Raw genomic sequence first — 25,905 nt, 5'->3', positions numbered from 1 at the left:
GTAGCCATGTTGGAAGCTGGCAAAGTCCCCCTGTCGGCAGCCATGTTGGAAGCTGGCAAAGTCCCCCTGTCGGCGGCCATGTTGGAAGCTGGCAAAGTCCCCTTTCGGCAGCCACGTTGGAAGCTGGCAGGGGCCTCCCAGCAGCCCTGTTGCAGCCTGGCAAAGTCCCCTGTCGGCGGCCATGTTGGAAGCTGGCAGGTGGCTCCCGGCAGCCATGTTGGAAGCTGGCAGGTCGTTTTGGGGGTGCTCTTTGGGGGTCAGGAGGGGGTGGGGCGGGTGTGTCTCTCAGTCATCCTCCAGCCCCCCCACGTAGTGGCAGATGAGGTCATAGTCCAGGGGCACCACCCGCCCGGCCGCGTCCCTCTCCAGCTGCACCAGGGCACGGCTGCGCCCCGGCTCCCGCTCCAGGATCCTGCCCACCTTGAGGGGAGGGACACACAACAGAGGTTTTGGAGGGGGGGGAGCCCCTGGGCTTGAGGACCCCCCCCCCTAAATCTCCTCCAGCAGCTTCTTACCTTCCCTGTGTGCTCCCCAAGCACCACCATGACGCGGTCGCCGGCGCCTCGTGGGATCACCGTTTCCAACATGGCTTCCCTCAGGCCTAGGGGGGAGCACAGAGAGGTCAGGGAGGGGCTGGGCAGGACCCCCCCCCCCCCCCGCACCCCCAAATCGGGGCTGGGACTCACCCTCCACCAGCCGCCCCTCGTCCGTCCGGCAGACGCAGGAGTCTGGGGTCAGCATATCCTCCACCACCATCTGGGGGCGACAGGGAGCAGTTAGGGGGCGACTGGCACCAGTTGGGGGGTAACTGGCACCAGCTGGGGGGGGGTAACTGGGCCCAGTTAGGGGGAACTGGGCCCAACTGGGGCTTGCAGAGCCCCTCCCCATTGGGTCAACTGGTCTGACCTGCTCCCTGCTGGCTCATACAGACCCACACTGCCCCCTACTGATCGCTACTACCCTCTACTGGTCCCAACTGATCCACACTGCCCTCTACTGGTCCCTACTGCCCTTCACTGGTTCCTACTGGTCCTCACTGGTCCCTCCTGGCACCAACTGCCCCCTGCTGGCCTCACCTTGCAGTTGTAGTAGCGCCCCCCCTGGAAGCTGCTGTCCACGCACCGCACGCGAAGGTCTCTGCGCAGCCAGGGGGGAGCCCTCCGGGGAACCCTTTGGGGCGTCCTGGGGGAGGGCAGAAAAAGGCACTGGGATGGTCTGGGAGAGCACTGGGTGGGAGGACTGGGAGGGCACTGGGTGGGAGGACTGGGAGGGCACTGGGTGGGAGGACTGGGGTCATGTCCTCCCCCCTCACCTCTCCTCTTCCAGGGGCTGCTTCCTCTTGCTCCCAGCATGAGCCTCCTGCTGGACAACCTTCTCCTTGGAGTTCTTACTGGGAGGAGCTGTGGGACGGAACTGGGAGTTACTGGGAGGGAACTGGGGGGGGGGGGGACTGGGGAGCACTAGGAAGTTACTGGGAGGCACTGGGGGGCTCACCTCCCACCTTCAGGCTGTGCTGGCTCAGGGTCACTCTCTGCCCCCCCAGCTCCAGCCTCACCACGGCCCTGGCGGTCTCGGGGTCCAAGCCCTCCACCTGTGGGGCACGACGCAGACACAGGACCCCTCCTGCTGCTACCCCAGGAGGGGCAGGAGAGGCCCCAGCCCCACGCTGGGAGGCTCTTACCTTGCCATAGAGGCCCTGGTGAGGCCCAGCCTGGATGTGGACCGAAGCCCCCACAGCCAGCATCCCCCCCTGAGCCTCCCCCTCCCGGGGGGGCTGCCCTGCTGGAGGGTTCCCTGAGGGGGGCACAGGCTCAGCCCCCAGCCCCAGCCCCCGGGGCCGCAGGCGATGCTCCAAGGGCTTCACCACCCTGGGGAGGAAGAGGAGGCAGCGGGGAGGTTAAAAACAGGCTCAGCCCACCTTTGGGGAGGGGGGCAGGGGGTTGTGCCGCCCCACCCCCCACCCCAGGAAGGTTTCAGGGGCCTCCCCACCCGCGGTTTTGGGGTGTCCCCCCCCTCACTGTTTGAAGGTGCGGCCGATGCCCTCCCCCTGGCTCCAGCCCATCCCCCGCAGCATGGCCAGGCCGAAGGCTGCCACCGGCACCGCCGCGTAGTCCTGGGGGGTCTGCGGAGGGGGGAGGGCGTCAGAGGGGTGGGGTGCACTTAGGTGGGTCTGGAGAGGGTTAGGGGGTGCTGGGGGGGGGATTTAGAAGGTGCTGGGGGGGGGTAGGAGGAGGCTGGAGAGGAGTAAGGGGTGCTTGAGGGGGGACTTAGGGGGGTCTGGAATGCTAGGGGAGGATTTAGGGGGCCTGGGGCAAGTTAGGGGGGGCTAGAGGGGAATTTGGGGTGCTGGGGGGGCAGATATGGAGCTAGGAGGGTATTTGGGGATGCTGGAGGGTATTGGGGGTGCAAAGGGGGCAGGTATGGGGTTGGGTAGGTATTTGGGGGTCTGGGGGTGCAAAGCTGGCAGGTATGGGGCTGGGTAAGTCTTTGGGGGTGTGTGGGGGGTATTTGGGTAGGGTGAAGAGGGGGCAGGTATGGGGCTGGGGGGTGGGATTTGGAGATCTGGGGGGGCTGGGGGGGTCACTCACCGGCTGTGGCCGGGGGGCTGCCTCCTGCAGTGGGATGGGGATGGAAATGGAGGGGGCAGAGTCCCCCTCCCCCTGCTCCTGGCTCTGCCTCGCTTCTGGAAGGGGTGGAGGGGACAGGGAGAGGCTCTTAGGACCCTCACTCAATTCCTAGGACCCCAGGGGTCCTAGGCCGCCCAACCCCCCTCCCCACAAACCTCTCCCTCTCACCACTCACCCTTCAGTAGCTCCTTCACCGCTTGGTCCTCCACCGAGAGGGGCCCGGGGGGGGCGGGGTCTGAAGGGGCGTGGTCCGGGGAGGCGTGACTCGAAGGGGCATGGTCTGAAGGGGTGTGGTCAGAAGCGGGGGGCGGGGGCTCCGGGTTTCTCCAGCGGTGGGCAGGGGGCAGCAGGGGAATGATGAGCTCCTTAGGCGGGGGGGGGGCCGGACGGGAGCTGGGGGGGGGGGGTGTCAGTCAGATTAGCCACGCCCCGCTCATAAAGACCACGCCCTCCTCCTTTGAATACATTGCCCCCAGTGCTCCTAGCATCCTTCTCAATGCCCCCAGTACCCCTCCCAGTGCCCCCCAGTATGCTCCCAATATGCCCTCAGCGCCTCTAGTTTGGCTCCCAGTATGGATCCCAAAGCTCCAAGTGTGGCTCCCAGTTTGATCCCAGTGTGGTCCCAGTATGCCCCCAGACCCCACCTCAAGCCCCTTCCCCCCTTCCTTTCCCCCTCCCCGCCCAGGCCGCACCTGAGCAGCTCCTTCCCTTCCACCGCCCTCAGCGGCTCTGCCTCTCCATCTCCGGCCTCCTCCCCGGCTTCCCCCGGGGGCTCCGCGCAGGGCCCCGCCGCCACCAGCCTCCTCCGCTCTGCCTTCCGCCTGAAGCCGAACGACACCGGCGCCGCCGCGCCGCCCTCCGCCGCTCGCCCGCTCTCGGTGCCGCCGGCCGCCGCCATCGCTCTCCCTCCTCCTCTTCCCCTTTCCCGCGGCGACTTGCGGGAGAGCCTGACGTCACTTCCGGGCCTGTACATCCCGTCATGCTTCGCGCGGCCCGCTGATTGGTAGCGTCCCCGAGCCGCTGCCCCGCCCCGCCTCCGTAAGCCGCGGGCGGTGATTGGCGCCGTCCCCCGCCTCTAGAGGAACCGGCCCGCTGATTGGTGGAGCCGCCCGCCAGGCTCCAGACCCCGCCTCCCGCCTTGGCGCGCCCGCCGGCCTCGCGCCCGTTGCCGTGGCGACCCCGGCCGCTGGTACCCGAGGGGCGGGGCCAGGGCGGGATGGGGGCGGCTGGGATGCTGCGGGGCCCGGCCGGGAGCACTGGGAGGGATGCTGGGAGCGCTGGGAGGGATACTGGGGGCACTGGGAGGGATGCTGGGAGCGCTGGGAGGGATACTGGGGGCACTGGGAGGGATGCTGGGAGCGCTGGGAGGCATACTGGGAGCACTGGGAGGGCTACTGGGGGCACTGGGAGGGATACTGGGGGCGCTGGGATGGATACCGGGAGCACTGGGAGGGGTACTGGAGGCATACTGGGAGCGCTGGGAGGGGTACTGGAGGTAATGGGAGGGGTACTGGGAGCACTGGGGGGGCACTGGAATCGTATTGGGAGCATACTGGGGGCACTGGTATGACTCTGCCCTCCCCCTCCACCCCGCAGTCGCAGCCCCCCCCGGGGGGTTCCCTGCCCCCTGATGTCTCCCCCGGAGGCTCCCCCAGTTCCCAGCGGTGAGTGAAGGGGGGGAGAGGGTCGGAGGGGGTCCCTTTTGGGGGGGGTATCCCCATTATTTCGTGGGGGTCCCTTCCCCCCACACTTAAGCTGCCCCCCGCCCCCTCCCCAGTGAGCGTGGTGGTGGTCGTGGGCGGGGCCTGCATCCTGCGCTACAGCCGCCCCCCACCCCCGCCCCCCCCAGCCGCCCCGGGACCCTCCCCCCGGAGCCGGCGCTGCCCCTCCCCCCCCGAGAGGGACCTGCTGCTGCTGCTGCCAGGCCTGAGTGAGCGCTGGGGGGGGAGACATGACGGGGGGAATCGGGGGGGCACTGGGGGGACACTGGGAGGGCACTGGGGGAACTGGGGGGGACTGAGAGGGGAACTGGGAGGGGAATTGGGGGGATTGGGAGGTGGATTGGGGGCACTGGGAGGGTACTGAGGGGGCACTGGGGGGGGGGCACTGGAGGGCACTGGGAGGCACTGGGGAGTATTGGGAGGCGCTAGGAGGGCACTGGGGGATACTGGGGGGCACTGGTGGTCTCCCCCCAGGGCCTGGGGCCCACCCCGAGCCTGTGGCTGTCACCAGCTTCGTGGGACCTGAACCCTGCGACCTGCTGCCTGCTGGTGAGGGGCACTGGGAGCACTGGGGAGGGCACTGGGAGGGGGTCTAGGGGCACTGGGATTGAACTGGGAACACAGGGAGGGCGCCGGGAGGGCACCGGGAGGACACTGGGAGGCAGACTGGGGGGAACTGGAGCAGGACTGGGGGCATGGGGAAGCCCCAGGGAGATACTGCTCTGTACTGGGAGGCACTGGTGGCTCCTCTCCCTCCGCAGCGCCCCCAGGCGGTGAGCTAGAGGATGGCAGCGAGCTGGGGTGCAGCCTGGGCTGGCCACGGGTAGGAACCGGGAGAGGCTGGGGGGGGTGAGGGGGGGGAACGGGAGAGGCTGGGAAGGGAACTGGGAGCACTGTGGGGGCACTGGGAGGGTACTGGGAGGGCACTGGCAGCACTGGGTGGGTACTGGGAGGGTACGGGGAGGATACTGGGAGCACTGGGGGGGGCCTGAGAGGGCTAACTGGGTGGCTATTGGGAGGGCACTGGGAGGATACTGGGAGTGTCCTAGGAGAGCTAACTTGGACCCCCGGTCCGGCAGGCCTGGGCGGGGTCCCCCGCGGCCCCCTCCCCCCCTCCGTTCGCGGTGGAGCTGCCGCGGGGCCCCAGGGGCTTCGGCTTCAGCCTGCGGGGGGGGCGCGACCTCAACTCGGGGGTCTACGTCCGGGGGCTGCGGGAGGGGGGCCCCGCCCAGCGCTGCGGCCGCATCCAGGTACAAGGGGGGGGAAGGGGCTTCGGGGGGAGTGGGGGTGGCGGGGGGCGGTTATGGGAGGCTGGGGGTGAGGGAGCAAAGAGGTTTGTGGGGGACTTGTGGGGGTCTACAGGGGGTCTTAGGAGGGGAATGGGTCCCGGGGGGGGGGTCTTGGGAGGGGGGCTATGAGGGGCCTGGGGGGGGGTCGGGTCGGGGGGGCGGGTTTGAGAGGGGTATGGGGAGTCTTGGGAGGGAAGTGGGTCCTGAGGGGGGGGGGGGGGGCGGTATGGGGGTTCGGGGAGGGGGAAGTGGGTCCTTGGGAGGTCTTGGGGGGGCAGTGGGTCCTGGAGGGGCTATGGGGGGGGTGAAGAAGAGGCTTGAAGGGAACTATGGGGGGTCTTGGGAGGAGAAGTGGTTCCTGGGGGGAGAAGTGGGTCCTGGGGGGGCTATGGGGGGGGTCTAGAAGGGTTGGGGGGAGTCTAGAGGAGTCTTGGGGGAGCATGGGGTGGGGTCTAGGGCTCTCTCTGGGGGCCACTCGGAGGGCTGATGGGGTCTTGTGGGGGGCTGAGGGGGCCCTAGGGGGGGTCGAACAGTCTGTGGGTCTGGGGGGGGGGGGGTCGTGAGGGGGGTCCCTGTGTTTTGGGGGGGTGGTGGGGTGTCTCAGGTGAGTGACCAGCTGCTGGCCATCAACGGAGCCCCCACCGCGGGCATGACTCACGCCCAGGCCCTGGCCCGCATCCGGGGGGGGGGCAGCCGCCTGCGCCTGCTGCTGCGCCGGGCTCAGGGTGAGAGACCCCCCCCCCAAATTGAGTCAGTGCAGAACCACACCCCCACACCCCCCAGAACCACTGGGACAACCCTAGTACAGTGAGACACAGCCTCCCCCCCCCCCAATTACAATGGAACATTCCCAATGCCCCCCCCCCAGACACAACAGGCGGTGGTACAGCCCAAGACCCCCACCCAAACACAACGGTACAGCACAGGACCCCCATAAAATGCAGTGGTACAGCCCAAAGCCCCCCCCCAACCCCCCCCCAGTATTCCCCCAAACCCCCCCAGTGTCCCCCTCCCCGAAAAAAACGCCCCCCCCCCCCCCGTAATGGCACAGCCCAAGACGCCCATAAAGTGCAGTGGTACAGCCCCAAGCCCCCCCCAAACCCACCTGTTGCCCCCCTGAACCCCCTTGCAGGAGACCCTGGGCAGCTTAATGAGGGCTAGGGGGGTGGTCTTATTATTACTTATTATTTGGGGGGGTCTCCTTTCTGACAGGGCCCCCCCAGAATGGGCCTGGGAGGGGAGTCCTGAGCCTGTGCGTCAGCAGCTCCCCCCGGGGGGAGCTCTGCTTCTGCCTCGTGGGACGCATGGACCCCCCCCCTTGGTGCGTGCTTGGGGGGGGGGGGGGGGGAGGGGGTAGCAATTTGGAGGGGGGGGGAGGGGCCCACACCCCTTAATTTTTAATTATCTCTTATTTTTTTGCCCCTCCCCTTCCCCCCCCCCCCCAGACTGGATCCTAATGGTGGTCGTGTGTGTGCCCCCCACCCCCCTAAAACGAAGTGGGGTTTGTGCCTGGGGGGGGTCGGTGGTCCCCCAGTTTTAGGGGGAGGCTCACTTTCAAGCTATGCAATGCACCTCCCCCCCATACCTTTCGGGGGGGGGGGGTGGGGGGAGGCTGTGGTGCTCCCCTCCCTTATTTTTGGGGTGCTCAATAAAGGTGGGGACCCCCCCCCCCCAGCGGGGCCTCCCTGTGAGTCATTTTTTGCCCCCCCCCCCCCCCGCTCCCCCCCAAACTAGCATCCGGCAGGGTGGGGCCTGGCCACATCCTGCCTGAGTCACCCCAAAATGGGGGGGAGGGGAGGGGGGAGGAGCACTCTTGGGGCCCTCCCAGACTCTCCCCCCTCCCGACTCTCTCTGGGTCGCCCCAGATCCTTTGGGTCCCCCCTAGACATCCTCTGGAACCCTTCCCCAGGCTCCTCTGGGACCCCATCCTCCCAACCCTCGCCCCGAGGCCACACCCCCTCCCCCCCCCCCAGCCCCGCTCCGCCCCCCTAGCTTCACTCCCCCAATCAGCTTTGGGCTTCCCCTGCGCCAAGCCCCGCCCCTTGGGACACCCCCCCCCACCTCCCAACCCTCTGGGGGTTCCCCGGCCTAAGACCTTCCCCTCTGTGACCCTTACCCAAACCGCTGGGGGCTTCCCCAGCCGGAGCCACGCCCCTCGGGACCCCCAGTCCAATCGCAGGGAGGTTCTCCAGCCTAGACCCCGCCCCTCGGAAGCCCCTCCCCAATCCTCTGGGGTTTCCCCTACCTAAACCCCGCCCCCTCGGGACCCCCTTCTCCAATCGCCCTCCACCCCTCACACCAATCGCGAGGGGTTTCCCCTCTCTCTCGGCCCCGCCCGCCGCTATCCTCCCCCCTCCCTCCTCCTCGCGGGGGCTTCCCTCGCGCTCTCCTCCTCCCGCCCCCTTCCCCCTCAGCCAATCACGGAGCCTCTCCCACCACTCGGCCACGCCCAGCCGCGCCGGGGCCGCTCCCTCGGGGCCCCCTCCACGCGGGGGCTTCCCTCACGCTCTCCTTCTCCCGCCCCCTTGCCCCCTTAGCCAATCACGGAGCCGCTCCCACCACTCGGCCACGCCCAGCCGCGCCGGGGCCGCTCCCTCGGGGCCCCCCTCCCGGATTCCCCCGCGGTCTCCCCCCCCCCCCCCCAAAACCGCTGCTCCTTTCCCGGTTACCGCCGCCCGGCCATGGAACCCAGCGGCTCCCAGAGCGGCCCCAGGGCCTGCCTGGGCTTCAGCCGCACCCACAAGGGGCTGGTGCTGATCGGAGAGATCGTGAGAGCCTGGGGAGGGGTCTTGGGGAGGTGGTCTTGGGGAGGCGGGTTTGGGGAGAGGGGGAAGACCCTCACCCCCCCGGGGAGAGGGGAGCTGGGGTGCACCGGGGGGCGGGGGGGGGGGGGGAAGGGGAGGAGGCAGGGGTTGTTTGATTGCCCCTGGAGGGGAAGCAGTGGATTTTGGAGGGGTGGAGGGGTGGGCATTTGGAGAGGGGGGTCCCCATTTTCGGGGAGGGGATATCAGGGTGGGTGGTTCCCTGTGGGACCCCTTGGATGGATGGGGGGCCTGCAAGGTGATTGGTTCCCTCTTAGGGGGAGGGTCCACAGAACACTTGGGACCCCTTTTTGAGGGGGGGGGGGTGCACCCCTGGATCCCTACTTTGGGGAGCCCAAATTTAGGGTGGGAGGGTCAGCCCCATTTTGGAGGGGGGGAGACCCCTGATGGGGACCCCAAGCTCAGGTTTGTACCCCCTCCCCCCTTCTTGGGCACGTGGAGGGGCAACGCCCTTAGGAAACAGGCAGCAGGCAGAGGGTTAAGCATGGGCGGGGGCCAAGGGCTGAATTCTGCTCTGTGATTGGTGCAGAACCCTGGTTTGAATGAAAAGGGGGAGGGGAAGGATGCCAAGGAAGAAGGGGGGGGGGGGAACGGGGGGGGGGTGTGGGCACACAGGGTGGGTGTTGGGCGGTGCCCGGTGCCAACCGTTTATTGCGCCACGAGCGTGGGCGGTGCGCTGCTCCTTTAAGGCATTGCAGGGCGCCTGTCCCTTTAAGATACCCCCACAAAATCCCCCCCGCAAAGCCCCCTGCCTCCAGAAGGTGTCGGCCCTCTAAGAGCCCCTCGGTGGGTCCCACCCTTGCCGCTTTAAGAATCCCCCTCGGTGGGTCCCCCCCTTCCCCCCCCCCCCCCCCGCCCGTGGCGTTGCCCTTTTAAGGGCGGAGCTGTTTTTTGGCCGTTGCCACGGCGACCGCTGCCCCGCGGCGCCACACGGGGGCGCTGTGTGCCCTCCGCCTACGCTGAGCGGGCAGGGCAGGGCAGGGCCGCCAGAGGGACCCTAGGGGGGGAGCTACTGGAACCCCATGGGGGGAATCTATGGGTGGCAGCTATGGGGACCCTATAGGAAGCCTATGGGAAGTCTATAGGGACCCCATGGGAAGCTACAGGAACCATATGGGAAACTATAGGGAGCCTATGGGAAGCTGCAGGAACCCTACAGATCCATAGGAACCCTATGGGGGGATCTATGGGGACCCTATGGGAAACTATAGGAACCCTACAGATCCATAGGAACTCTATGGGTGGGATGTATGGGGACCCTATGGGAAGCTATAGGAAGCCTATAGGAACCCTACAGATCCATAGGAACCCTATGGGAGGTCTATGGGGACCCCATGGGAAGCTACAGGAACTCTATGGGAAGCTATAGGAATCCTATGGGAAGCTATAGAAACCTTACAGATCCATAGGAACCCTATGGGGGGATCTATGGGGACCCTATGGGAAGCTACAGGAACCCTATGGGAGGCTATAGAAATCCTATGGGAAGCTACAGGAACCTTACAGATCCATAGGAACCCTATGGGGAGATGTATGGGGACCCTATGGGAAGCTATAGGAACCCTATGGGGGGATCTATGGGGACCCCATGGGAAGCTACAGGAAGCCTATGGGAAACCATAGGAATCCTATGGGAAACTATAGGAACCTTACAGGTCCATAGGAACCCCGTGGGGGGATCTATGGGGACCCTATGGGAAGCTATAGGAACCCTATGGGAAGCTATAGGAACCTTACAGGTCCATAGGAACCCTGTGGGGGGATCTATGGGGACCCTATGGGAAGCTATAGGAACCTTACAGGTCCATAGGAACCCTATGGGGGGATCTATGGGGACCCTATGGGAAGCTATAGGAAGATGCAGGATCCCTACAGATCGATAGGAACCTCATGGGAGGTCTATGGGGACCGTAGGGGAAGCCATAGGAGCATTACAGACCCCATGGGGGAGCTCTATAGGCCCCCTCTATAAGGGACGCCCAGAGGAGCCTTACACGGCAGAGCATGGGAGGCCTCCAGGGGGCGCCGGTGTCCCTCTGGCAGCCCCTTGCCGGCGCCGCTGCGGGGCTGCCCTGCCCTGCCCCGCCGGCCGGCTCCGACAGGTGGCGCTCCGCAGGCGCTGTGCGTGCTGGCGCTGGTGTGCTACGGCGCCTCCCGCACCCCGGGCTACGCCAGCCTGGCCGTCTGCGAGCTGGTGTTCGCCGCCCTGATGCTGGCCGTCTGGGGGTGCGGGCTGGCCCCCCGCATGCCCATCATACACTGGGGGTGGACGGTGAGCGCCGCGGCGGGGCGCTGGGGGGGGGTGGGGTGTGGTTGGGGGGCTGAGAGAGGGGTTGGGGGGCGTTTGGGGGGGGCTGAAAGGGGGTCTGGGGGGGCACTTGGGCTGAGAGGGGGGGCTGGGGGAATTGAGGGGGCATTTGGGGGAGCTGAGAGGGGGGTTGGGGGGCACTGGGGGGACTCAGTTTGAGGTTGCATTTGGGAGGCTGAGAGGGGGTTTGAGGGGCATTTGGGGGGCACTTGGGGGGATTGAGGGGGCACTTGAGGGGCTGAGAGGATGGTTGGGGGAAATGAGGGGCTGAGAGGGGGGTTGGGGGCGTTTGGGGGGGCTGAAAGGGGGTTTGGGGGGCTTTAGGGGGCACTCAGGGAGCTTGAAGAGGCATTGGGGGGGCTGAGAGGGGATTTGGGGGGCACTGGGTTGCACTTGGGGGGCTGAAAAGGGGGTCTGGGGGACACTTGGGGGGGCTGAGGGGGTCTCTCTGTGTGTCTCCCAGGACTTCATCCGCTGCCTGGTGGGCTCCCTGCTCTTCCTCATCACCTCTCTCATCGTCATCATCGGGCACCGGGACGGCGCCGGCACCGCCGCGGGGGTGAGAGGGGCTGGGGGTCCCAAACTGGGGGTGGGAGTCCCAGTTTTGGAAAGGAAGTCCTACTTTGGGGGGTGAGGCGGGGGGGTCGCAGTTTGGGGGTGGGGGTCCTAGTTTGGGGGGGGTGAGTGCTCCAGTTTGGGGGGGGTCCCAGTTTGGTGGAGGGGCCCGGTTTGGGGGGTGAGTGCCTCAGTTTGGGGGGAGTGACAGTCGCAGTTTGGGGGTGGGGGTCCTAGTTTGGGGGAGGGGGTCCTAGTTTGGGGGGTGAGTGCTCCAGTTTGGGGGGTCCCAGTGTGGGGGAGGGGCCCGGTTTGGGGGGTGAGTGCCTGAGTTTGGGGGTGGGGGGGTCGCAGTTTGGGGGAGGGGGTCATAGTTTGGGGGAAGGAGTCCTAGTTTTGAGGGTGGGGGTCGCAGTTTGGGGGTGGGGGTGTCGCAGTTCAGGGGTCCCAGTCGGGGGGTCGCAGTTTGGGGGGGTTGAGGGAGCCTGGGGGTCGCAGCCTGGGGGAGCATGGGTGCTGGGGAGGGTCTCTGAGCCTGCGCCTCCCCCGCAGGTGTTTGGGCTCCTGGCAGGGCTGCTGCTGGCCTACGACGGATACCTGACCCTGCCCCGGCGCGGGGGACGCAGCGCGGCCGGTGCGGGGGGCAGGGGAGAGGGATGGGGAGGAGGGAGGAGAGGGACTGGGGGGAGAGGAGGCGGAGGAGAGGGAGGGCAGAGGGCAGGGGGCAGCCGGAGGGAGGCGCAGGCCCGGCGCAGGCTGCGGGCGGCTGCCTGCCGCCCCCGGGCGGGCTCCCCCCTGACCTCCCTTCCCCTTTGTCCCTCCCCAGAGTCCCCGGACGGCGCCTGACGACCCCCAGCCCCGGCTCAGAGCCTCCCCTCCGGACCCCGGGCAGGGGGAAGTGGGGGGACAGGGCTTGGCCTTAAGTTATTTGAGGAGGGGGTTGGGCGGGGGGGGACCGAGGGGTGGGGGAGAGAGAGCAACCCCCCCTGAACCTCCTCCCGCGAGGGGGTGGTGGGGGTCGTGCGGTGCTGCCCCTCCCCCCCACTGCCTCCGCAAAGTGCCTTCGAACTGCCTGTGCCTCAGTTTCCCCTTGAGGGAACACTTCCCACCCTCTCCCCTCCCCTCTACCCCATTTTGAGGCAAAATAAACCAGTTTTGGGTGGGTGGTTTTTTTTTTTTCACTGCCTACCAGTTCCAGAAGCTCTTTGCTTGGGGGGGGGGGGGGGTGGGTGGCGATGTCTGTCGCGACAGGAGTATCCCGACCAAGCGCGGGAAAAGGGCGGCGCCGAGGGTTGAACCTTGCCCTCTCCTCCCCCCCTCCCCCCCCCCAAATCGCCTCAGTGGGAGGCGAACTGCAGCTCCCATCATGCACCGCGCGGGGCAGGCCTGGAGGCGGGGCGAGGAGAAAGCGCGCCAAGGCCGCGCGCCGCCGCCTGCCCCCTCCGGCAGGCTCTGCGCCTGCGCACTGCCTCCTCCCCCTCCCCTCCGTTCTCGCCTCAGTGGGCGGCGAACTGCAGCTCCCGTCATGCACGGCGCGGGGCAGGCCTGGAGGCGAGGGGAGGGAGAAAGAGCGCGCCAAGGCCGCGCGCCGCCGTCGCCTCCCCCTCCGGCAGGCTCTGCGCCTGCGCACTGCCTCCTCCCCCGCCCCTCCGTTCCCCTCTCTCTGCGCCGCTTCCTGCCCCGCCCCGCCCCGCCCCGCCCCGCCGGTCGCCGCCGGTTCTGCGTCAGCGGCGGCGCGGGAAGGGTTTAACGGCGCTGCCTGGAGCGGGGTTTGCGGTAAAGCGAGGAGGGAAGGGAGCCGGGGGCGGGGGGGGAGGGTCCCGGGGGTGGGTGTCAGCCGCTCCCCGGAGCCTCTGCCCCCTGCGCTCGGAGATGTCTCAGCGGAAGCGCAGCAGAGCCCTGAGGCTCTCCCAGGTAGGAGCCGCAGCGCTGGGCACTGCCCCGGGGGTCCCTGGCGCCTCTCAGATTCCCGCCTGCGGCTTCCCCTTCCCCTTCCCCGGGCTTCCCCCCCCCGCCGCCCCGTTCCTCTCCCCGCCCCGGCGCTGATCTCTCTTCCCCTCCCCCAGCAGAGCGACCCCGAGGAGCAGCTCAGCCCCAGCTCAGCTTCGCCCCACAGCCAGGGGCTGCGGACCTTGGACAAGCACTGCCCGGAGCACCTCAGTCAGAAGGTGGGGGGCAAGCCCTGCCCCTTTCCTCCTCTTCCTGCCTCGCCTTTCCCCCTCTTCCCCTTCTTCCTTCCTTCTTCTCCTGCCTCCTTCTCTCTCCCTCCTTCCCTTCCTCCTCTTTTCCTCCCCTCCCTTCTCCTCTCTGTTCTGTCTCCTTTCCTCCCTCTTCCTCTCCTTCCCTGCTCCCCACTCCCAGGACCACATTTACCTTTTTCCTCCTGTTTCCTCTCCTCCCTTCTCCTCTCTTCCCTTTTCTCCCTCTTTCTTCCCCTTCCTCCTTCCTTCCTCTTCCCAGGACCATTTTTATCTCCCCATCCCCCTCCCCTTTTCTTCTGTCTTCCTCTTCTCCCCCTCTCCCAGGACCACTTTCACCTCCCCTCTCCCTTCCCTCTCCCCCAGGTCTCAGAGCTGGTGCAGTTCCTGCTGGTCAAGGACCAGAAGAAGATTCCCATCAAGAGGGCAGGTGAGGGACTCGAGGGGGGGACCCCTCCCCACCTAAACCTTTGGGGGGAGACCCTCCAGCACCTCTCCTGTGTCCCCTCCCCTCCAGACATCCTGAAGAATGTGGTCAGGGAGTGCAGAGAACTCTACCCTGAGGTCCTCAGACGGGCAGGGAGGACCCTGCAGGAGGTGAGGGGGAGGGGAGAACACTGGGGGGGTGGAGGGGGAGGATAGTTTGGGGGAGAGGGGAGGACATTGAGAGGGAGGGGAGGATGTAGTGGGGGGGGAGGATGTTTTGGGGATGACACTGTGGGGAAGGGAGAGGATATTTTGGGGGGGAGGGTAGTTTGGGGAGAGGATATTGAGAGAGCACTGTGGGGGTGGGGAGGGGGAGGATTTCTTGGGGGGAATTGGGAGGGGGAGAATATTGTGGGGGAAGGGTAGGACTTTTTGGGGGGGGGAGAGGAGCCCCCTGACCCCCTTCCCTTTCCCTCCTCACCCCTGCCCCCCTGCCCCTTCCCTGCAGGTGTTTGGGCTGCAGCTGGTGGAGCTGGACCCCAGGCAGCACAGCTACATCCTGACCAGCTGCCTGCCCCCCGACGGGGCTGAGGGGCTCTGGGGGTGAGGGACCCCCACCCACACCCCTGGGGGACCCCCACCCACACTCGTGTGGGGGTGGGGGCTGCTCCCTCCCCCTCTACTGACTGCTGCCTGTCACTTCCCTCAGGGACCCCCAGAGAGCCAAGCTGGGGCTGCTGATGGTCATCCTCAGCTTCATCTTCATGAAGGGCAACTCGGCCAAGGACAGTGAGCAGCCCCCAGACTCTCTTGGGAGCCCCCAGACCCCCACACTGCACCCCAAGATGCCCTGGGAGCCTTCAAACCCCCTGAGAGCCTTCAGACACCCACCCCCCCACCACCAGTGCCCACCAGATGCCCTGAGAGCCCCCAGACCACCAAATGACTCCTGCAAGCCCCCAGACCCCCTAGGAGTCCCAGGACCCCCCCAGCTGCTCCCCAAATCCCCACACTGCACCCCCAGATCCCCTGGGAGCCCCACAACCCACCCCCCTGGGAGCCCCTAGACACCTAACCTGCTGATGGGTGCCCCCCAAACCCCTCTTGAGAGCCCCCAGATCTCTTTCTGTGCCCTCCCCCCACTGACCCCTCCCCATTTTCCAGCTGCCCTCTGGGAGTTCCTTCGCCGCCTGCGGCTGTACCCAGGGTAGGTGCAGCCCCCCCCCCCCCCCCTTCTGGGCGGGGGGAGAGGGGAGGAGACCTCTTCTCTCCTTTTTGGGGTGCTCCTGGCCCCTGCCACCAACCCCAGGTGGTCTCCCCTGTTTGTCCCCTCCTCAGGGAGCACCATGAGGTCTTTGGGGACCCCAGGAAGGTTGTGGCCGAGGAGTTCGTGAGGCAGAAGTGAGCCTGGGGTGGGGGGAGGAGGGGTTGGGGGTGTTCCCCCTGGACCCCATCCCCAAATCCCAGCCCCCCTCCTTTCCCCCCAGCCCCCCTCCTTTCCCCCCAGCCCCCCTCCTTTCCCCCCAGCCCCTCCCCCATGCCTGCGGTGTGCTCAGAGCAGCCCTGGCGGAGCCTGGCAGGAGCTGTTTATACCACACCCGACAGCAACACCGAGCCCCTCCCCCCCTCTGCACAACCCAGAGACCCCAAAGCTTCCTCCTGGCTCTGGGGGGGGCTCTGGACACTCCCAGACCGCTCTAACCCTCTCCCCACCCCTCCCTCCCCCACAGGTACCTGGAGGTCAGCCCCATCCCCCTCACCGACCCTCCCGAGAGCAGCTTCCGCTGGGGGCCCAGAGCCGCCCGGGAGACCTCCAAGGGGGCAGTGCTGCGCTTCGTGGCTAAGGTGGGGACCCCCCGGGACCCCCCTGGGACCCCCCCGGGATTCTCTGACACCCCCATGGATCCCCATGACCTCCTCCTGAACCCTCAGATCCCCCCCCTGACCACTCCCCCCAACCTCCCCAGGATCCTCATGACCGCCTGCCCCCCAGACCCCTGGGACTCCCCTGACCCACCTCCAAGACCCCCAGACCTGCCCAGGATCAGAAGCCCCCTGACCAGCCCCCCCCTGCCTCCCAGGACACCCTCCTGACCCTCCCCAGGAGCCTTCTCACCCCCCCTCTGCCTGCCTGCAGGACCCCCCATGACCCCTTCCTGACTCCCCCCCCCCAGGATTCTTCTGAGTCCCCCCTTGACGACCCCCCTGACCCCCTTCTGACCCCCTCCCCTCTTTTCTCTGCCTCCCCCCCCTGCCAGATCCAGGGCAAGGACCCCAAGTTCTGGCTCAGCCAATACAATGAAGCGGAGGCTGCCCCCCGGGACCCCCAGCACTGAGCCCCATTTGGGGAGGGGTCTCTTCGTTTTGGGGGTTGGGGGTGGGGGGTGTGTGCTGTAATTTTGGGGTGAGGGCACTTAGATTAAATATTCTTTACATGTTTTTAACCTATTTTGTAAGTTTCCTTCCTTTCCTCCTGGCCCCCCTCCCCCCCCACCAAATTTTTGGCACCCCTTCCCCCCCATAAACCTTGGACCCAAAACCCTCCCACCCAGAACCGACCCAAAATCCCCCAGGCTGAGCCCCCCCCCCCCCCCCCCCCGGACAGGGGTTGGGGGGGAGGGTCTTGACCCCCCCCTCCTCCCCGGGGGTCTCTTGCGACCTTCCCTCCCTTCCGCCGCGGGGTGTCCCTGGCCTCGCTCCGCTCCTCCCTGCGAGCCCAGGCGCTCCCCGAGCTCCGCCCCCTCGCTGCTGGCCCCGCCCATGATCCCGCCCCCACCGTTACTACCCCCTGGCTGGCCCCGCCCATAACTCCTCCCCCGCGGCTCTGCCCTCCTCACCGCTTCTGGTTGGCCCCGGCCATGGCTCCGCCCCCGCTGCACCGCCCTGATCGCCTCCCCCTCGCTGGCCCCGCCCCTCGTCCCGCCCCCGCGGAGCCGCCCCCGGCTCCCATTGGCTGAGGGCAGCGGCAGGACGATGGCGACGATCCGCAGCGTGAAGGTAGCCGGAGGGGACCCGGCGGGGACCAGTGGGGAGCGGGAAAGACCGGAGGGGACCAGGAGAAAGCTGAGAGGACCGAGAGGGGGACCGGGAGGGCCTGCGGGGGGACCGGAGGGGGACCAAGAGGGATCTAAAAGCCTTCTGGGGCCACCGGGAGACGCTCAGGGGCCAGCAGGGGACATTGTGGGGCTAGCGGGGACTTCCGGGGACCACCGGGGCACCTCCGGGGCCACCTAAAGATCTCCATGCGGGTCTGGGGGTGCTTAAAGGGGGGGCTGGGAAGGGTCCTGGGGGCGTCCCAGAGAGCATTTGGGGGAACTGAAGGGCTCTGGGAGGGTCCTAAGGGGTTCGGCAGGGTCCCGAAGGGGTCTGGGGGTGACCCAAAGGAGTTCGGAGGGATCCCGATGGCGTCTAGGGGGGTCCCGAAGGAGTCTGGGGGGGGGTCCTGAAGGGGTCTGTGGCGCGCCTGAAGGGGGGGGGGTGGGGGGCACCAGAAGGAGTCTAGGGGGTCCTGAAAAGGTTTGGAAGGGACCCGGAGGGGTTTGGGAGGATCCCGAAAGGGTCTAGGGAGGATCCGCAGGGGGTCTGGGGGAGTCCTGAAGGGGTTCCCCGCCCCCGCCCCTCATGGCGGTGCCGCGGGCAGGGGGCGGTGGCGCTGGTGACCGGCGGCGCCTCGGGGCTGGGGCTGGCCACGGCGCAGCGCCTGGTGGAGCAGGGGGCTCGGGTGGTCCTCCTCGACCTGCCCTCCTCCCCCGGGGCCCAGCGGGCGCAGGAGATGGGCGACGCCTGCGCCTTCGCCCCCGCCGACGTGAGTGACATGGGGAGGGGTCCGGGGGGGCTTCGAACGGGGGAGAGCGGGAGGACGCCTGCGCCTTCACCCCGGCTGATGTGACCCCGAGGGGCTTCAGGGGGGGCTTGGGGAGGGATTGGGGGCGGGTGTCTTATCCGGGGGGCAAAGGGGGACTTCGAGGGGGTTAAAGAGCTTCGGGGTGGGGGGTGTGTTGGGGGGCTGGAGGGAACTCAGGGGATACGGGGGGCTGGGGGGGCTTCCCCGGTGGGGAAAAGACGGGTTCGGGGGGGGGGGTGTCTTATCCAGGGGGGAAAGGGGGGGCTGGGGGACTTCGGGGAGGGGCTGGATTGGGCTCGGAGGGGGCTTCGAGGAGGGGGTGGAGGGCTTTGGGTGGGGTGGAGGGTTTTCGGGGGGGTTGGGGGGCTTCGGGGGGAGCTTGTGGGGGGCCTGGGGGGGTCTTATCCAGGGCGGGCGGGGAGGGGGGCGTGGGGGGGGGATGGGGGGAGTCTGGGGGGCTTCTTCGGGGTGTGTGTGGGGGGGGCAGGTTCCCCGTCCCATAGTTCCCCCTCCAAATGGTTCTCCCTTACCATACCCTCCCCCCCCCCCCGCCCCCGGTGCCACGCCCCCTTGTCCTCAGGTGACCTCGGCCGAGGAGGTTGGGGCTGCCCTGGCCCTGGCCCGGCAGAAGTTCGGCCGCCTGGACCTGGCCGTGAGCTGCGCCGGGGTCGGGGTCGCCATCAAGACCTACAACAGCAAGAAGGACACCGTGCACAGCCTGGAGGACTTCCAGAGGGTCATCAATGTGAGGGGGGGGCTCGGGGGGGGGGGGGCCGTTGGAGTGGCTCTTGGGGTCCCTATGGGTGGCCCTGGGGTCTCCATGGGGTGGTCTTGGGTGGGCACAGAGGAGGTCTTGGAGTGGTCTCTGGGGGTCCCCATGGGGTGGCCTTGGGGGGGCAGTGGGAGGACACTGGAGGGGGGCTTTGGGGGTGGCCTTGGGGGGGCACTGGGAGGACACTGGAGGGGAGCTTTGGGGGTCCCCATGGGGTGGCCTTGGAGGGGCACTGGGAGGACACTGGAGGGGGGCTTTGGGGGTCCCCATGGGGTGGCCTTGGAGGGGCACTGGGAGGACACTGGAGGGGGGCTTTGGGGGTGGCCTTGAGGGGGCACTGGGAGGACACTGGGGGGGGGGGGGCTTTGGGGGTCTCCATGGGGTGGCCTTGGCTCTGGGGACACCACCACAGCCTGGGGAAGGGCTCCCCGGGGATCTTCCCCAGCCCGGGAGGTTCCCCCCCGGCCAGGGTGCCCTGTACTCAGCTGCCTCCTGGCGCCCCCTGCTGGCAGGTGAACCTGGTGGGCACCTTCAACGTGGCACGGCTCAGTGCCCAGCTGATGAGCCAGAACCAGCCTGACCCCCAGGGGCACCGCGGGCTGCTGGTGCACACTGCCAGCGTGGCAGCCTTCGAGGGACAGGTCAGCCTGGCACATCCCCCTGGCACCCCTCCTGGCACACCCCTGGTTACTCCCCTGCCTTCCCCTCTGAGGTGCCTTCCCCCCTAGGTGGGCCAAGCTGCTTACTCAGCCTCCAAGGGTGGCATTGTGGGCATGACCCTGCCCCTGGCACGTGACCTGGCACCACTGGGCATCAGAGTGGTCACTATCGCCCCAGGTGAGGGCACCTAGGGTCAGGGGGAGGGCATCCAGGGTCAGGGGGAGGGCACCCAGGGGCTGGGGAGGGCACCCAGGGGTTGGCAATGCCGCCAAGGTGATGCCACTCGGGGGCTGGGGAGGGCACCAACGGACAGCTGAGGGCACCAAGGGCCTGGCAATGCCACCCAGGCCCTGCCGATGCCCTTGTAGGAGCTGCCAGCCTGGGGTGGGCACCCCCTGGGGGTTGGGCACACCCTGTGGGGCGCCCCCTGCTGACTCTCCCTCCCCCGGTGCCCCCTCCCCCCCTGTGCCAGGACTGTTCTCAACGCCGCTGCTGGCAGGGCTGCCCCCGAAGGTGCAGAGCTTCCTGGCACAGCAGGTGCCCTTCCCCCAGCGCCTGGGGCACCCCCAGGAGTTTGCCCACCTGGTGCAGGCCCTGGCAGAGAACCCCATGGTGAACGGAGAGGTCGTGCGGCTGGACGGTGCCCTGCGCATGCAGCCCTGAGCCCTGCCCACCCGGGGGGGCATCACCCACCCTGGGCAGTGCCCACCCTGGGCATCGCCTCTGGGTGGGGGGCACTAGGGTGTAGGGGAGAGGGGTTGGGGTCTTCACTCCAATATGGTGAGGCTGGAGGGGGGTGGTGTTCACCTTGGGCATCACCTGCAGAGCCTCAGAGGCAGTGCCCACCCCGGGCAGTGCCCACCCCGGGCAGTGCCCACCCCGGGCAGTGCCCACCCCGGGCAGTGCCCACCCCGGGCAGTGCCCACCCCGGGCAGTGCCTCCAGGATGGGCACCGGGGGTCTTCACTCCAATAGGACAAGGCTGTGTGGGGGGTGGTGCCCACCCTGGGCATCGCCTCCTGAGCCTCCGAGATGGGCGGAGGGCGGGGGGGTGGGGGTGATGCCTACCTTGGGCTCCTCTCCCCGCTCGGGACCCCCGCGGGAACCCCCCAAATAAAGCCGCGTTGCCTTTTCTCCCTTCCCATTGGTCCGCGTCGCTGTCAGCCGGCTGCGCCGCCGAGCCCCATTGGGCCAGAGCGCCTAGAGCCCGCCCCCTGCCGGAGGGGGCGGTGGGGCTGGCTTGGAGGGACGCGCCGAGCTGGGCGCTGATTGGTTGGCGGCGCTGATTGGTGAAGGAGCCTGCCAGTAGTGGGCAGGGCTGGGCGCTGATTGGGCGGGGTGGGCGGGAGCTTCCGCCGGAAGTGCTTGAGAGGCCGGCGGCGGCGGCGGCGGTGAAGGCAGCCGAGACAGCAGCAGCCATGAACATCCGGAACGCGCGGGTGGGCCGCGGGGCCGGGAAGGGGCAGCGGGAGGGGTCCCTGAGCCTCGGGGAGGCGGAACCGGGGTCCGGGGAGCGGGAACCGGGGTCCAGGGAGGCGGAACCGGGGTCCGGGGAGGCGGAACAGGTGCGTGGGGAGGCGGAACCGGGGTCCGGGGAGCGGGAACCGGCGTGTGGGGAGGGGGAACCGGGGTCCGGGGAGGCGGAACCGGTGCGTGGGGAGGGGGAGCCGGGGCCTGGGGAGGCCTCCGTGGGGGCCCTGGGGCAGGACCTTTGCTGTTGGTGTTACCGGTTTGGGGGGGTGGGGGTCCTGAGGGTCTCCTCCTTCCTGCCCTTTCCTCGGGGGTGCCCTGCCGGGGGGGTGTATTTTGGGGGGGTGGTCTCCGCCTTTACGACCCCACCCTGACCCCTCCCCCCGTCGCCCCCTCCCCAGCCTGAGGACCTGATGAATATGCAGCACTGCAACCTGCTCTGCCTGCCGGAGAACTACCAGATGAAGTATTACTTCTACCATGGGCTCTCCTGGCCTCAAGTACGACCCCCCCTCAATCCCTCAGACCCTCCCCAAATCCCTGAGACCCCCTCCTCAATATTTAGGACCCCCACACACACACTTTTGATCTCTCCCCCTTGCAGCTCTCCTACATCGCAGAGGATGAGAATGGGAAGATCGTTGGCTACGTCCTGGCCAAGATGTGAGCAGCAGCTTTTGGGGGTCCCCCACCCCCTCCCCGGGGTCCCCCAGCCCCTCCCAGGGTCCCCCCCCACCTCTTTGCCTGATCTTTTGAGGGGGGGTCTCCCCTCCCCCGTTGTTGTCACCTTGCAGGGAGGAGGATCCTGATGATGTCCCCCACGGCCACATCACCTCCCTGGTAGGGGCTGGGGGCGAGGGTTGGGGGTCCCCAGGGGATGTTTTTTGGGGGGGGGGAGGGGGAGAAGGGTTTTTGGGGCACTTCATGGTTTGAGGGGAGCTCCTGAAGGGATTTGGGGTTCCTTGAGGGGTTTGGGGGGGCTCCTGAAGGGGTTTGGGGTCCTTGAGGGGCTTGGAGGGGCTTCTGAAGGGATTTTAGGGTCCCTTGAGGGGTTTGGGGGGCTCCTGAAGGGATTTTGGGGTCCCTTGAGGGTTTTGGGGGGCTTCTGAAGGGATTTGGGGTCCCTTGAAGGGCTTGGGTGGCTCCTGAAGGGATTTTGGGGTCCCTTGAGGGTTTGGGGGGGGCTCCTGAAGGGATTTTGGGGTCCCTTGAGGGTTTGGGGGGGGCTCCTGAAGGGATTTTGAGGTCCCTTGAGGGGTTTTGGGGGGCTCCTAGGGGGGCTTGGGGGTCCCTTGAGGGGTTTGGGTGGCTCCTGCAGGGATGCTGGAGTCCCTTGAGGGGCTCGGAGGGGCTCCTGTAGGGATTTTGGGGTCCCTTGAAGGGTTTGGAGGGGCTCCTGGTGGGGGGTTTTGGGGGTCCCTTAAGGACCCCACCCCCTGGGCCGGGTTTTGGGGTGCCCCCTCCCCCCATGGCAGGCAGTGAAGAGGTCTCACCGGCGCCTGGGGCTGGCGCAGAAGCTGATGGACCAAGCGTCCAGGGCCATGATCGAGAACTTCAACGCCAGATATGTCTCCCTCCACGTCAGGAAAAGGTCCCAGACCCCTCCCCAGACTGCTTCCCCCCTCCCCCCACTCCTTAATTAACTACCTCGGGACCCCCCCCCCCCCAAAAAAACCCCCATCCTGACTCCCCCTCCTCTCTGTTTGGTTCCTGGGGGTGCAGCAACCGAGCGGCCTTGCACCTCTACTCCAACACCCTCAACTTCCAGTGAGTCTGGGGGGTTTGGGGGGGGGGGGGGGTTGGGGTCTGGAAGGGGATTTGGGGAGGGGGAGTGGGGATTTGGGGGTCAAAGGTGGGATTTGGGGGGCTGGGGATTGGGAGGGGAGTGGGATTTGGGGGTCAAGGATGGGATTGGGGGGGGCTGGGAGGGGGTTTGGGGAGGGGGAGTGGGGATTTGGGGGTCAAAGGTGGGATTTGGGGGGGCTGGGAGGGGGATTTAGGGAGGGGGAGTGGGGATTTGGGGGTCAAAGATGGGATTTGGGGGGGCTGGGAGGGGGTTTGGGGGTCAAGGATGGGATTTGGGGGGGCTGGGAGAGGGTTTGGGGAGGGGGAGTGGGGATTTGGGGGTCAAAGGTGGGGATTTGGGGGGGCTGGGAGGGGGATTTGGGGGTCAAGGATAGGATTTGGGGGGGCTGGGAGGGGGTTTGGGGAGGGGGAGGGGGGATTTGGGGGTCAAGGATGGGATTTGGGGGGGGTGGGAGGGGGTTTAGGGAGGGGGAGTGGGGATTTGGGGGTCAAGGATGGGATTTGGGGGGGCTGCAGGGAGGGGGTTGTGAGCCTGGGGGTGGTCTGAAGGGGGTTTAAGGGATGCTGGTGGAGGGGGGGGGGGGGACACCCCAAAATCCTTCCCTCCCTCCCCCCAGAATCAGTGAGGTGGAGCCCAAGTACTACGCGGATGGGGAGGACGCCTATGCCATGAAGAGAGACCTCACCCAGATGGCTGAGGAGGTGAATCCCCCTCCCCTGCCCCCCCAGACCCCTCTGCCTGCCCCCCCAAACCCTTCCTTGCCCCCTCCCCTGCCCTCCTTTAACCTCCCTCTCCCCCTTTCCCCTCCTCTCTCCCTCCCCAGCTCCGCAAGCAGCTGGAGCAGAAGGACCGCGGCCGCCCCCCGCCCCCCGCCGAGCCCCCCAGGGCTGGGGAGCTGGGGGTCGGGGGAGGGTGTGGTATTGGGGGGACCCCCTCTCAGCCCTCCCAGAACCCCACCCTGCCCCCCCCGCCCCCCCCCGAGGATGGGGGAGGGGACAGCAAGGACCTGAGCGAGGTCAGTGAGACCACCGAGAGCACCGACGTCAAGGACAGCTCCGAGGCCTCGGACTCGGCCTCATAGGGACCCCCCCTCCCGGGACCCTCCCCCAGCCCCGGGGGTCCCCATCCTCACTGGGGACCCCCACGACCCTTGGATCCCCCTCCCAGGATCACCCCAAATCCTGGGACCTCTGCTCTTGGTGCTGGGAGGGGCAATAAACCCCCTCCCCCTCTCCCTCCTCTGTGTCTGCCCCTTGAGTCTGGGGCTTTGGGGGGGTGATGTGAGGGGGGTCCGGGGGCGCTTCTGGCCCCGTGGGGTGATTCGGGGAGGGGGGGGGGTGGTGTCCTGAAGGGGGTCTGGGCCCCATGGGGGAGGTCCTGGGGAGGGTTCCTGAGGGAGAGGTTGGTGCTGGGGGGGGTCCTTGAGGGGGCTTCTGGCCCCATGGGGTGATTTGGGGGGGTTTAGTGCTGGGGGGTCCCGGGGGGGGCATAGGGCCCCATGGGGGTGATTTCGGGGGAGCCTGGGGGGTCCGTGGGGGACTGTGGGAGTGCATAGAGCAAAGGGACCAGCGGTGCCCTCACCCAACATGGCCCCCAGCGCGCTGAGCCCGGCGGTGCCCTCACCCAAGATGGCGCCGAGCCGGCTTCCGGCCGCCGTACGCTCGGCCCTCAGGCAGGCCCCGCCCTCCCGCCCTGCGCGCTCTCCGATTGGCGAGGAAGGGCTGGGCGCAGGCTGCGATTGGACGGAGCGGAGGCCTCGGCGTGAAGCCGCGGCGCGGGCCGGCAGCGGCCATGGCGGAGGGTGAGCGGCAGCCCGCGGGGGGCGGCGGGTGGGGAGGGGTCTCCCCGCTACAGCCCTCAGGGTCCCCTCCGCCTCCCTTCCCCACAGGCCCAGCGGCGCTGGACGCGGCGGCCCTGGAGCTGCTGGAGGCGCTGGAGAGGCTGCAGGAGAAGCGAGGCCTGCTCGGGGACCTCCTGCGGCAGGTGGCGGAGGGGAGGGGAGGGGAGGGGGCGCACGGCCTGGGAGGGGGCATCCCCCGCCCCCCGCCCTGACCCCCACGATCCCCTCCAGGGGTGGTTGTCCCTGTCCCAGGCTCGCTACTCCCTGGGCTGCCACCGAGTGTCCTCCCTGCAGTACGGAGCCGCCATGGTCCCGCGCGTGCGGGTCCGGCCCAGGTAGCGGACACCGGGGGGGCGGGGGGGGGGAAGGGAGGGGTCTTTGGGGGGGGGGGGGGGGGGGGTGTCAGCCCTGTCCCCATTGTCCCCTTCGACCCTCTCCTCCCCCCCCCCCCCAGGCAGGACCCCGGAGGACCTCTCCGCTTCGAGGAGGTTCCAGGCACAGGGGAGGACCCCCAGGAGCTGCGGCGGGAGGGGGACAGCGGTGAGGGGGCCTGGGGGGGTGGGGAGAGGTCCTATGGGTGCTGGGGGAGGGGGGGAGGATAAGGGGTGGGGTCCTACAGGTGCTGTGGAGGGGTCCGAGGAGGGTTTTGTGGTGCTGGAGAGGGGTCTGGGGGGGGATTTGGGGTGCTGGGGAGGGGGCTGGGGGGGATTTGGGGTGGTGGGGAGGGGTCCCCCGGAGGGTGGGGAGGCTCTCTGTAACCTTTCCCCTTCCACTCCCAGAGCTGCGGCAGCGCCGCCCCCCCACTAAGACAGGGGGCGCCGCCCCCCACCCCAAGCCCCCCGTCGACCCCTTGACCTGGTTTGGGGTCCTGGTGCCCCCCAGCCTGCGGCAGGCCCAGGGCAGCTTCTGCCAAGGTGAGGGTGAGGAGGGGGCCCCCAAGATGAGGCAGGGGGCCCCCAAGATGAGGCAGGGGGCTCCTGGGGAGGGGGCGCCGAAGGTCCTGACCTGATGCCCCCCACCCCCCGCCCCCCCCCAGCGGTGTCTCTGGCGCTGGAGGTGGCAGAGCTGCAGGGCCAGGTGGCGGCGGCCATCGCTCACTATCGCCACCTGCTGGCGAGCGGCGGAACTACAGGCGACAGCAGCGAGAGCCCAGGGGGCACCGAGCCCCTGGATACCACCCAGCCCCCGGGTGCCAGCGAGGCTGCAGGGCAGGCAGGGGCTGCGACGTGACCCAGGGCGCTGGGCACACCGCAGGGCCCCCCCAGGCTGGCTCCAGGGGGCCCTCAGGTGCCACCCAGTCCCAGGGGCACTGCAGTGCCGCCCCCTGCTGCCCTCCTCGTGCCCAATAAAGGCCTGGAGGCTGCTGGCTTTGTGCTGCTTTGTGCCCTGCGGTGCCCTCGGGAGCCTCTGGTGCCCCTGGGTAGCCATCTCCATACCACTTTGGTGCCATCTTGGCACCACCTGGCCCAACTTCAGTGCCACTTTGGTGTCACCTTGGCAGCTACCTTAGTGCCCATCTTGGTGCCACCTGGTGGCCAACTTGGTGCCAGTTTGGGGTCACCTGCTG

At 68.0% G+C, this 25,905-nt stretch overlaps 7 protein-coding genes across 7 annotated transcripts; 6 read left to right on the top strand and 1 right to left on the bottom strand.

The window, feature by feature from the left end:
* Positions 1-277: 277 nt before the first annotated feature.
* Positions 278-3,547, bottom strand: GPKOW (G-patch domain and KOW motifs). The gene is made up of 11 exons (XM_054177193.1): positions 3,320-3,547; positions 2,796-3,020; positions 2,589-2,712; positions 2,019-2,122; positions 1,682-1,868; positions 1,495-1,591; positions 1,313-1,400; positions 1,077-1,182; positions 687-756; positions 516-601; positions 278-420 (listed from the first exon to the last, which is right to left on the bottom strand). The coding sequence occupies exons 1-11, from the start codon at positions 3,523-3,525 to the stop codon at positions 286-288; spliced, it is 1,428 nt and encodes a 475-aa protein (XP_054033168.1). The 5' UTR covers positions 3,526-3,547; the 3' UTR covers positions 278-285.
* Positions 3,548-3,606: 59 nt separating this feature from the next.
* On the top strand, positions 3,607-7,143 carry MAGIX (MAGI family member, X-linked). The gene is made up of 7 exons (XM_054177192.1): positions 3,607-3,618; positions 3,751-3,816; positions 4,823-4,897; positions 5,428-5,598; positions 6,242-6,362; positions 6,850-6,958; positions 7,083-7,143. Coding segments are annotated over exons 1-7 (555 nt in total). The 3' UTR covers positions 7,084-7,143.
* Positions 7,144-8,284: 1,141 nt separating this feature from the next.
* PLP2 (proteolipid protein 2) lies at positions 8,285-13,072 on the top strand. The gene is made up of 5 exons (XM_054177190.1): positions 8,285-8,405; positions 10,576-10,731; positions 11,231-11,326; positions 11,875-11,972; positions 12,823-13,072. The coding sequence occupies exons 1-5, from the start codon at positions 8,319-8,321 to the stop codon at positions 13,070-13,072; spliced, it is 687 nt and encodes a 228-aa protein (XP_054033165.1). The 5' UTR covers positions 8,285-8,318.
* Positions 13,073-13,880: 808 nt separating this feature from the next.
* On the top strand, positions 13,881-16,307 carry LOC128899056 (non-structural maintenance of chromosomes element 3 homolog; the record flags this gene model as incomplete). Its single annotated transcript, XM_054177189.1, has 8 exons — positions 13,881-13,950; positions 14,038-14,117; positions 14,455-14,549; positions 14,656-14,735; positions 15,111-15,153; positions 15,285-15,347; positions 15,677-15,791; positions 16,205-16,307. Coding segments are annotated over 8 exons (624 nt in total), but the record flags the coding sequence as incomplete, so codon positions are not given.
* A 584-nt stretch (positions 16,308-16,891) lies between these two features.
* HSD17B10 (hydroxysteroid 17-beta dehydrogenase 10) lies at positions 16,892-19,931 on the top strand. The gene is made up of 6 exons (XM_054177312.1): positions 16,892-16,943; positions 17,587-17,751; positions 18,371-18,535; positions 19,075-19,203; positions 19,291-19,399; positions 19,695-19,931. The coding sequence occupies exons 1-6, from the start codon at positions 16,920-16,922 to the stop codon at positions 19,883-19,885; spliced, it is 783 nt and encodes a 260-aa protein (XP_054033287.1). The 5' UTR covers positions 16,892-16,919; the 3' UTR covers positions 19,886-19,931.
* A 639-nt stretch (positions 19,932-20,570) lies between these two features.
* NAA10 (N-alpha-acetyltransferase 10, NatA catalytic subunit) lies at positions 20,571-23,609 on the top strand. The gene is made up of 8 exons (XM_054177316.1): positions 20,571-20,660; positions 21,093-21,191; positions 21,296-21,354; positions 21,486-21,531; positions 22,167-22,282; positions 22,414-22,458; positions 23,115-23,199; positions 23,322-23,609. Exons 1-8 carry the CDS (start codon positions 20,640-20,642, stop codon positions 23,577-23,579), a joined length of 729 nt encoding a protein of 242 aa, XP_054033291.1. The 5' UTR covers positions 20,571-20,639; the 3' UTR covers positions 23,580-23,609.
* Positions 23,610-24,225: 616 nt separating this feature from the next.
* CCDC115 (coiled-coil domain containing 115) lies at positions 24,226-25,568 on the top strand. Its single transcript, XM_054177188.1, has 6 exons — positions 24,226-24,299; positions 24,387-24,481; positions 24,570-24,673; positions 24,793-24,878; positions 25,118-25,252; positions 25,375-25,568. Exons 1-6 carry the CDS (start codon positions 24,290-24,292, stop codon positions 25,566-25,568), a joined length of 624 nt encoding a protein of 207 aa, XP_054033163.1. The 5' UTR covers positions 24,226-24,289.
* Positions 25,569-25,905: the final 337 nt, after the last annotated feature.

The sequence above is a fragment of the Dryobates pubescens genome, chromosome 39 (assembly GCF_014839835.1).
Source record: "Dryobates pubescens isolate bDryPub1 chromosome 39, bDryPub1.pri, whole genome shotgun sequence".
NCBI lineage: Eukaryota > Metazoa > Chordata > Aves > Piciformes > Picidae > Dryobates > Dryobates pubescens.
This window is presented reverse-complemented; position numbering and strand designations above follow the sequence as displayed.